Source organism: Elephantulus edwardii, unplaced genomic scaffold (genome assembly GCF_000299155.1).
Source record: "Elephantulus edwardii isolate Elephantulus edwardi_28Jun2011 unplaced genomic scaffold, EleEdw1.0 scaffold00329, whole genome shotgun sequence".
Taxonomy (NCBI): domain Eukaryota; kingdom Metazoa; phylum Chordata; class Mammalia; order Macroscelidea; family Macroscelididae; genus Elephantulus; species Elephantulus edwardii.
In genome coordinates, this window is record NW_006400079.1 from 1752757 (window position 1) to 1764202 (window position 11446).

An 11446-nucleotide genomic window follows, 5' to 3' on the forward strand; every position below is an offset into this window, starting at 1 on the left:
AAATATTATATTTAATATGTATTATGCTTCTATAAGTTGTTGTGTGTTGTCGAGTTGGAATGAACTCACAGCTGACCCTTCAGTGGGTTTTCAGAGGCAGTAAATTTTATGAGAGGAGGTTGACCATCCTTCTCCTGTGGAGCAACTAGTAGATTCGAACTGTGTGTCTTTGGAATTGCAGTCCAACTTCTTGCCATATACTAATATTTTATTTCTGAGTACTTCTTATGGTTTGACTTTGAGAGAGTTTAAATAATTCTAGAGGTTACATTACCTGTAAATATAGAACCTGCTGTCAAACATCATATGCCTTCGAGTCCTTCAAGGCCCCTCTCTTCACATCATGTTCAAGTTTTGGACATTCGCACAAATCTAAATGATAACAGCAATCCAGGTGTACATCTCTAGGTACTCATCTTTTTCTTCAAATATCACACCAAATAATGCTCTGTGTAACATTGAGGGGCAGTGAAGAAGGAAAACATTACTTAGTGAAATACAAGTGGCCATCTTATCTTACTTGCAAGAGTCTGTTTTCTTTCTCTATGTCTGCCTTCCTTCCAGCTTTCTGTTTCTGACCTAAGAGTTTAGTAATTGTATCTAGCTATTGGAGGCTGCTTTATGGTTTAGCCTCCAACACGAGCAGTTTTGTTCCTAATAAATACAGTGTACTTCCAAAGAGGACTTCTGTGGAGTATAAATTTTCCCCTCATTCTATCAACTTTGATTATGATGATTGTTGATGCTGTTATGTACCATTGATTCAGATCTCACTCACAGGTGACCCTCCAGCAAGTTTTCAGTAGGAGTAAATCACACAGAAGGAAATGACCCACATTTCTTCTTGCAGAGCTTCTGGTGGATTTGAACTACATGTGTTTGTGTTAGGAGCATAATACCTTACTACTAAGCTACCAGAACTCCCTAATTAGCAGGATGCTAAAAGGAAATATTATCATTTCATTGAATGCAATTGCCTAGATGGGTAACTTTCAAAGAATCTGGATATGAGTTGTTCCAGCCAGACATTGCTGCGAGGGTTGAGAACAGAAATGAACTGGGTGGAGTTGCAGGAAGGAATAATTTTACTCCAGTTTGGGGGCTCCTGTATGTACCCCAATGAGGTGAGCAAAACCAGGAGTGAGTATACTCCATGAGAGCCTCAGCCTTGCCCACTGGTTTTAGCCATTGTGCTCTTCCTTTTGTTTCTTAAAGACTCTACAGTCTTTTACTTTCTTGCTTTTCCCAAAATAACTTGACTGTTGAGTTTTTGCCTCAGCAATTTCTAGTTTCTCCTGCAAGTCTTTTCTTAATGCCATTATTTAATTTCTTAATTTTGTTAATTAATTTCTTAATTAATTTTCTTAATGTCTCCTCTGATTCCTACAGATAAACTAGGTTCTTTTAACCACAGTCTACCAGAGAACTTTGCCACCTTTTCTATCACTCAGCACAGCATGACCATCTCTATTTATCTATGTGGTCTGTGTGGCTAGTTAGTTATTTTATGTTAACATTAATGAACCCTTTCCTCCACGAGGGTATGAACTGTTGAAAATTTTAATAGCTGTACTCCGAAGACACCAAGAGGTGTTGGGCGTCTCAGCAAAAGTTCTTGAGTCAATTAATCAATAGATGAGTGGCTGGGAAACAAACAAACAAACAAACCAAAAAACACCTAACTTAGATGTTTTTGCTTTCAATTGGACAGAGTGGTCCACATAGGCTAAGTGAGACATAATTATTTCATTCTTGTGGTTTGATACAGTGTTGCTTCCCTGAATACTTTGATCATTGCCATGAAACCAATGACAAGTATTAATGGGTTCAATTTATCTATTCAGGTAGTACAAAATTGCAAATCAGACAAAAATATTGTTCTTGGAGCTCTGTAATAGTCTATTCCCACAGAGATTTCATCATCAGGACACTGGCAGTCGTTGGTCTTAATAAAATGACTGGGTTTTGTTGTTGTTCTCCTACTGACCAAACAGATTTTAAAAGAGTATTTTTCCACCCTGATGATTTTTATATTCCTTTTTCAGGTCCTAAAGGAGAGACGGGTGAGATGGGGATTCCAGGACCACCAGGAGTTATTGGACCTCAAGGCCTAAAAGGCCAGAAAGGAGAGAAGGGTAGGTTATTACTTACTTTCATATAAAAAGCTCAGGAAAGATTCTGGATAACTCTTCCAAATAATGACTTTCTAACAGAATAATGACTTCTCAGAAGTAGATTAACTGTTTAAATGTAAGAAAAAAATCAATAAAGCATATTGTCATTGTCAGATTTTGTGTTAAAAATGTATTAACCTAGTAGATAATCAATTGAGAGATTTTTAAGCTCTCTGGGGAGCATCATAGCCCACAAACACACACAGAATTGCATGCAACTTGCAACTTGTTCATCTCTTACCTGCCACCTGATGGACCAATCATCACTTGACGTCGCAGTCATCTTCTTATAGACTCTTCCAACAGCTCTTCACCATCTACGTTAGTTTCCTCTCAGATAGACTTAAGGAGGGTAGGCCGTACTACAGAATATTCCATTTCAGTGGGGAGCCTATCTGTTAAAGAGAATACGACAAATTATTTTGCTCCTTCTGAAACTAGAAAGAGTGGCAAAGGTGAGAAGAGAGCTGAATTTTATATATCCTCTTTTGCTAGCAAAGTAAATGTGTAGTCATGAATACTTTCAATAGCAGCTTTCCAGCTCAGATATTCTCTGACTAAATAAAGAAGGCTTCCTGCCCTGGGAAATCCCTGATTCTGTAAGTGCTTAACGGCATTGAAGAAAGGTTACAGATTCCCTGGGACGTTTTGAAATTCCTTAGTGAGTACTACTAGCCTGTAGAAATGCCATCTATCCATCAAGATAAATGCTTTAGCCTCAGTGTCACACGTCAAAGACCTACTATCATCTATACATCACTCTTCACACGGCTCAGGAACTGCCTAACTCGTTTCTGGTAGAACATTCAGTGAAGTAATTACTCAAGAAAGATGTTAAGGTAAGAGAGAGTTACTTCACACTTGTCAGTTATGCGATTTTCATTCTCAGAAACATTTAATCCTTTTGTGGCGGAATTACGTTAGCAGAAAATTCTGTGAAATAAAGATGAGTGATGAGCCTCCCTCGTGATTCATACATTGTGGAAGCTAGACTTCTGGAAGTAGAAGAAAAAACAGAGAGGTATCATACGTAAGATGAGGTTCTTAAGAATATGCTTTGATGAAGGATCAAAAGTAGAAATTCATTCAGGCAGTCTCTATCAAGTAGCAACTCGACTTTCTTTTTACTTGCAGTCAGACTTCACTTGGACTCTTGGCTGAGATCTAACAGTAAAATTTAAAAAAAAAAAGCACATTGCAAGTAATCATTGGAATTTGGTTAATCACTACCTGGAAAGAGTAAAGGCAGTGTAAAATAGCTAAACTTCTTAAATCAGTTTGAGAACCAGAATATTCTGTGCCTTAAAGATTTGGAAAGCCAAACAAAACAAATCTAGGGAAAAAAAAATTCAACCTCCTAAAACACCATCGAAAAAAAACCAAACAAAGCTAGCTCACAGGTATCAAGATGGCATTGACTTATAGCTGACTCTTTAGTAAGTGTTCAGAGGCTGTAAATCACAAAAGAGGAGACTTCTTGTCTTTCTCACCAGCAGCTGATGGATTCTAACTGTCTGCCTTTGGGTTAGCAGCACAACTCCCTATCCACTAGGCCACCAGAATTCGTTAAAAGCGAAGCATAGTTGTCCAGTCAATACAAAACAGGGTAATACAATTGGGTGTGTTTTTTTTTTCAATTCTGTTTGGGGCTGTGTTCTTTAAAAAAGTGTACAAATATTTCCAAATTTAGATATATTTTTGTGGAGTAGTAATAAATTTGGAAAAATCTCCTGACTGGTTAATGGTAGCATTTTTCAAGGTGATCTTTCTATAATTTCTAATATTCCTCATAATTAAATTTCTCATAATTTCTAAATTGCTGCAAAATTTCTTTTAACCTACAACAAATTAGAAAAAACTTAGATAAATGATAACATAGTTGAGAAAACATTGTTCACTAATACTGAATATAATCCAATTGATTTTGTACAAGTTCAAATTTATATTGCTACTGTTATGTGCCATCAGTTTACCTGCGGGCATGGTGACCCTCTGTACAGCAGCTCTGAACCCTGCCCTATCCTGAGCCAGTATTGCTAATTTTGACACACTAACTCCTTTTGCCGTAGTATCAATTCATCTCAATCAGAGTCATCTGCTGCTGCGCTGTCCTTCCACCCTTCTGAGCATGATGTCCTTTCCCAAGGACCCGCCTCTTGTGGTCATTTGCCCAAAGTATATGAAACAGAGCTTCAAAATCCTAGCCTCCAAGAAGAAATTTTGTTTTACCCTCTCCAAGGCAGACCTGTTTGTTTTCTTGGAAGTCCAGGGTGTATGTTCAAAACTCTCTTTCAGCACCTTGAAGGCATCAAATATTTTTCTGTCATCCTTAATCATTACCCAGCTCTCTGGAGCATAAGTAATTGTCAAGACCATGGCCTGGATTAGGCACACTTTAGTCTCTAGACTGACATCGTTGCTTTTGAGCACTCTGGAGAGGTCCTTGACAGCAGATTTTCCCAGCGCAATTCATCTTTTTATTTTCTAACTGCTGGTGTTAAGAGTGTTGACTATGGAGCTGAGCAAGCTGTTGTTGTTAATAACCTCAATTCCTTCTCCATCTATCATGATGCTGCCAATTGGCCCAGTGGTGAGAATCTTTGTCTTCTTGATATTCAGTTTCGATTTATATTGAAGACTCTAGTCTTTGACCTTCTGCAGCAAGTGTTTCAGGTCTTCTTCAGTTTCAGCAAGCATGTTGTGTCATCTGCATATCATAGGTTGCTGATGAGTCTTCCTCCAATCTTGATGCCACATCCTTCCTTATAAGGTCCTACTTCCTGAATGATCTGTTCTGCATACAGATTGAAAAGATATGGAGATAGGATACATCCCTGCTGCACTGCTTTCCTGATTTTGAACCACTAATTTTTTTAGGAGGCTCCACAAACTTTTATAAATGAAAGATATTTCAGTTGATGGAATGTGTTCTGTTGTATAGGTTCCTCTACCAAATGAAAACTACATTAGAATTAAACAAAAGCATCATATGTTTTTGAGGAGGGCTTTGAAAAATATCTAGTCTGAAGTAAATTGTCAAAAAGAGTTAACTATTATTATTATAATACTTATACCTAATATGGTATTTTTGCACAGTAGTAAGATGAGATTTTGGCTAGTCTTGTAATATAGTGAGATGTCATATATCTAAAAGTCCCACTCTTTCAATTTTCTACAAATACACATCTTCACAATTTTATAATTTCTCCAATAAGTATGTGGCAAATATTCCAATTCAGATACAAATTGGCCTTTCCTTTGTCAAAGATAGTTGTTTCTCTGCATGAACTTTTTGTTGTAATGAGTCCTAGTCAATTATATGGGCTCTGTGTTCAAAGTTATGAGGCACAGAACACACTTTCTTCAGTATCATGGAGCATGTGCAGAAGAAAACATTTGAACTGTCATTTAAAATCAATCATGGAAAATGTGCATATATATGCACATATATATTTAATAGAAGTCAGGGTGAAGTAATGAGAATTTGGAGAGTCTAGGGAGTATGAAGGGAAACATCAAATATTGGCTGAAGGGATTAGTACTGACCTCAAATGTCTATGAAACTACTATCACCTTGAAGAATATATTTCTAAGGGCTCTCAATATAAAAGAGACCTCTGTTGGCCAAGTGGTAATTGTGATTCCAATATAAATACAACCAGCTCGAATTCATCTACTGCTCCATAGGAAACAGCAGGCAGTCTCCTCCTGTGTGACTTATAGTACCCAAGACAACTGTAGAGTCAACTAGGAGTCATTTATGACTCAATGGGACATAATAACTCTATTCACTCCTTTAGATCTTTTTGATAAAGAAAATATTTGAATGTGACTTGATTGTTAAATGGGTATTGTTGTTGTTAGATGCTGTTGAGTTGAGTTTTCCTCGTAGGGACCCTATGAAGAGCCAACCTGAAATCTGCCCTGTTATGTGCCATACCCATGACCTCTGATATACTAGAGCCCATTGGAAAGCCATAGTGTCAATCCACCTAGTATGGCGTCTCCCTCTCCGCTGACCCACCATCTTTCCTAGAATGATACCCCCTCCTTTTTATTTTTTTCCCTTTAAACCTTGTCATTCTCAATTTCAACTGATGTCATAATTCAAAGGTATAATTCTATTTGATCTTATTTTATTCATTGTCTACATTATGAGTCATAATTGACTTGATGAAACCTAACAACAACAAGAAGATATTACATATATATGAGGTAATTTGAAATGTCATGACTTAAGTCAAAAGCACGTTAGTTCTCAGAGTGACATCTTTGCCTTAGAACACTTTTGCAGCAAAATTTCCTGATATGATACGATACGATACGATATGATATGATATGATACAATACGTTACAATAGGATGCTATACAATTTTTTTTGTATTGTATTGTATTGTATTGTGTTGTATTGACTGAAGGGATTAGTACTGCCCTCAAATCTCTGTGAAATTACTATCAACTTGAAGAATATGTTTCTAAGAACAAGAATATATTTCTATATATTCTAATACAATACAATGCAATCTGTTTCTACTTCTTCCACACATATTTAGTCTGGTTTCAAGTAAAATAAAATGCTTTACCACTTCAATTTGTTCTTTTTTATCATGATGCTTCTTTTTGGTACGTTGTTGCTGATTGCCGAGCACGACGTACAGTGACCCTATGAACAAAAGGTCTGAAGCCTTTTTGTAACTATTGTCACTTATTAAAGACCATAGAGTTTCCAGAAGCATGTTGTTTAGGAAATAGATGCCACTTCTGCTTACAATATATGCTAGAATTTTTTTTTTAGATTTTTTCTTTTCCCCCCTCTTTTTAAAAATTGATATTTTAATGAAAGTTTACAGAAAACTTGGATTTTCATTCATTCTTTGTTGCACATTTTCCTCCCTACCCCCACCGTAGTCCGCTTTCCTCTTTAAAAAGATTCTTTCATTGTTGCACAATTTCCTCGCTCTCCTCATCCTTCCCCCCCCCCCCCCCCCCCTCCCCCCCCCCCCAGTCCACTTTGCTATGCACCTCTTATTCTGGACTACTGTCATACAAATAATATATTCCTGCTAAACAGTTCTTTCCTGCATCTGTTTCAATGCAGTGTTCATTATTTATCCCGTTTTCCTAGTTTCCTCCAAACCTCCATGCCAGTCCTGCTTTATAACAGCGACATTATGCAGTATTTGTCCTTTTGTAATCGAGATATTTCACTCAGCATAATGTCTTTCAGGGTGTATAATATTTTATGAGGTCCTTGTTTTTTTAGTGTTGCCTAATATTTCAATGTGTGAATATACCACAGTTTCTCTATCCATTCATTTGAGGGTCATCTGGCTGTGACATCTATCATCTCATTAACAGGTTGCCACACACTTTTAAATTGACACACCGTGCTTAGAAACACATTTTGCTGTCATTTGCGGCAGCATATTAATCATCAGGGTTGATTAGGCTGATACGGCTGGCTAGGTGGGCGCCCCCTTCCTTCCTCACCAATCCCTGTGCATCCCTCCCAAAGTTGCATGCTCAGCTGAGGAAGACAGCCATCCCTGATAGAGGGAAGACCGTCCTTCAGTCAAGGACATATGAGCAGCTGCACTCCCCTGTGAGAATCTCCAATCAAGCTCTCAAGGACCATTTGATACTCTTTTCTGAGGAATAGTCTTGCCTAGCTACATGTACAAGTATATGAAAGCTGAAGCTTCATCATCTTTGCCCCCACGAAGTACTCTGGCCAGGATCTATGTTTGTTCTTTTAACAGTCCATGATACGTCCAGCACTCTTCTCCCACACCACAACTCAAAGGCATCAATTCTTCTCCTGTTACCCTTATTTATTGTCCAGCTGTCTGATGTATAGCAGGTGACTGAGAAGACTATGACCTAATTCAGGCACGCTTTAGTTGTCAAACTGACATTGCTCTTCAATATTTTGGAGAGGTCCCTGACAGCAGAATTGGCCAATGTGATACATTGTCTGATTTTCTGACTGCTGGTACCAAGGGTGATGATTGTGAATCCAAGCAAGATGAAATAATTGACAACCTCAATCTTTTCTCCATCTATCATAACATTGACTGTTGTGCTTGTGGTGAGAATATCTGTCTCCTTAATGCTGAGATGTAATCAATACTGAAGACTGTAGTACTTGATCTTCTGCAGCAAGCATTTAATATCCTCCTCACTTTCAGCAAACAAAGTTGTGTTATCAGTATAATGCAGATTGTTGATGAGGCTTCCTCCGATTCTGATGTCACACTCTTCTTCACAGAGTCCAACTGTGTGAACTGTTTGCATACAGTGTAAAGCAGGTATACCTTAAATAACATAGCTGGAAAATGAAAGCTCATCTTAGTGTCTTTTTAGGACTGAAAGGAGAACGTGGGGATCAAGGAACAGATGGGGCTCCAGGCTATCCAGGGAAGCCCGGGGCACAAGGTAAAGTATGTAAAATACATCGACTGGGTATAATTGTGTGTGCACTCTGACAGTTATTTTTCTTCTTGCTTGTGTTTAAACTTATCATGGGGCAAAGTGAAAATAAAAATTAGTATTATTATTCGAGGACTCCAGTGGCCTAGCGGGTAAGGAGTTGTCCTGATAACCCAAAGGCGGGTGGTTTAAATCCACCTGCTTCTCCATGGAGGAAAGAAAGACAGTCTCCTCCCATGCGATCTACAGCCTCAAATAACCCAGGGGAGGGTCAGCTCTGTCTTGCTTGGCTCTGACTTGATGGCAATGTTGTTGTTGTTGATAGCCATCAAGTTGAGCATAACTCATAGAACTCTATGAACAAAAGACTTAATGCCTTTCCATAACTCTCCTTGTTACTCCAAGTTCATAGAGTTTCCATAGGCATATGGTTTAGGAAGAGGATACTACTCGTACTTCCAAAGCAAATGAGTGAGTGATTATTATTGTACTAAGTCAGTGTGTTGACCAAATTTAATGTAAACATGATTGGTCTTGCTTTTGGAGACCAGACATAAGAACTTAATTCTTCAAATTGTCCTTTGGGAAGAAATTCCCTGAATCTTTCCAGGTCTCAGAGGTTTTTTGCCTGTAAAATTTCAGATTTGGATGGACAATATTCAGACTACCTGCTGGGTCTACTTTGGTCAATTGGCAAAAAAGAAATACAATGAGCAACTATAATTCCATGTTCTTTAACCTCTTAAAAGTGGAACAATAGAAATATGTATACTACCTACTGTTGTCAAGTTGCTCTGACTCATAGTAAAAATCCTAGGGATTTCTGAAGCTGCAACTATTTTTTTTAAAGCTGTAATTCTTCATGAGAGTGTCCCTCTTTTGTTTCCAGAGCAGCTGTTGGATACAAACTACTGGCCTTTAGGTTAACATTTCAACAAGTAACACACTATATAAGCAGAACTCCTAGAACTAGACATAACTCAAAACTCACTGCCATCAAGTTGGAACCACTTCTAAAGGGTTTCGGGAGAAGACTGCCCATCTTTATCTCACAGAACACCCGGTAGATTCAAACAATCTTTCAGTTGACAGCACAGCTTATTACCCACCAGGCCACCAGAACAACCAAGAACTAGACAGATTATGGTTAGTGTGTTGAGTCCGAACCTACCCATAACTGATCCTTCTGCAGGTTTTCAGAGGCAGTAAACCTCACAGGAGGAGATAAGTCTAAATGAGTTATTTATTCTCTATAGCATTAACTTGACTTTCTATAAAACAGTAAAATAGACTTTGTCCACTGAAAGACCTCCCTAAACAACTCTGATGGCCTCATGAGTTACTTGAGAGGAATTGTACTCCTTAGAATTTTCTTACCTCTAATGGTCATGGAGCCTGGAAGCAGGAGCGGCATCCACTTCCGAAATGGCTTGCCTCTGGAAACTCTATGTACGAACAGTGCTCAGGCTGTTCGTTCATAGGGTCGCTATGAGTCATCTACGACTCGACGGCATTAAACAACAGCAACAACAATGGTCATGGAAGCAAATCTCAGGTCCCAGGTAGAAGAGTTTGTTTCATTTTTCTTAATTTGTTTTTAAGTGGCAATAGAATACTGTGTTTATCTTGTGTGTTCCTTAAAAATCATTTTAAATTTCTGTTTCAGGTGGACTTGGCTCTAAAGGGGATAAAGGAAGCATTGGACCGGCAGGAATTAAAGGACAAAAAGGGTCCAAGGGGGATGTGTGTGCAAATGGGACTAAAGGAGAGAAAGGAGAGAGAGGACTGGAGGGGTTACGTGGAGAGACTGGGGCCAAGGGTGAGAAAGGCGAGATGGGGGAAAAGGGAGACTGCAGAGAGTTTGGGGAGAGAGGAGGAAAAGGACAGAAAGGCGAGGAGGGCATGAAAGGAGAGAAAGGCTGCAAAGGAGAGATGGGCATAGAAGGCAAAAGTGGCCCAGATGGCCTGCCTGGGGCCAAAGGTGACGCAGGTGTCAAAGGAGCAAAGGGGGAACTGGGTCCTCCTGGTCTCGAAGGACCTATTGGGCCTAAAGGTGAGCTTGGAAACAAAGGAGTGCGAGGGTCTATCGGGAAGAAGGGGTCCCGGGGTCTCAAGGGCTCCAAAGGTGAGGTGGCTGGAATCTCTCGGTCGGCTTTCAGTGCCGCCTTGTCAAGGCCCTTCCCTCCTCCCAACGTCCCGATTAAATTTGACAAGGTTCTCTATAATGACCAAGGAAACTATAGTCCCATCACCGGAAAATTTAACTGTAGTGTTCCCGGGACATACGTGTTTTCCTATCACATCACAGTGAGGGGCCGCCCTGCCAGGATCAGCCTGGTGGCGCAGAATAAGAAGCAGTTCAAGTCCAGAGAAACACTCTATGGTCAAGAGATTGACCAAACCTCCCTCCTTGTGGTCCTGAAATTAAGTGCAGGGGATCAAGTATGGCTGGAAGTCTCAAAAGACTGGAATGGGGTGTATGTCAGTGCTGAAGATGACAGTATTTTTACTGGCTTCCTTTTGTACCCAGAGGAACCTCCTGGGATTTCACCATAAGCTTGTGTCCTGGACACTGAAGTTTGGGTTTAGGGGGATGAGTCAGGCAGCAGAAGATTCTTTAAAACAAACAAACAAACAAACAAACAAACATCTCACTTTTTAATAATTATCAAAGTAACACATAAAAATTCTAAGTCTTATCACCAGAGTACATTTTAATTCACAATTCAAGTTTTGGAAATTAAAAAAAATTATTTTAAAACACTTATCTATTAGTTTTGTAGGTAGATTTTTTTCATTTAGTATTATCATGGCATTTCAATAATTCAGAGCACATAAAAATA

General features: G+C 39.0%; 1 protein-coding gene across 1 annotated transcript in view; it reads left to right on the plus strand.

Annotated features, from left to right (window-relative positions):
• The window catches only part of OTOL1 (otolin 1), a 15706-nt gene extending 4547 nt beyond the window's left edge, over positions 1-11159 (plus strand). The window contains exons 2-4 of the mRNA XM_006901548.1: positions 2046-2135; positions 8538-8609; positions 10270-11159. Coding sequence (XP_006901610.1) covers positions 2046-2135; positions 8538-8609; positions 10270-11159 — 1052 coding nt within the window. The remainder of the gene's footprint in view (positions 1-2045; positions 2136-8537; positions 8610-10269) is intronic.
• The last annotated feature ends 287 nt before the right edge of the window (positions 11160-11446 follow it).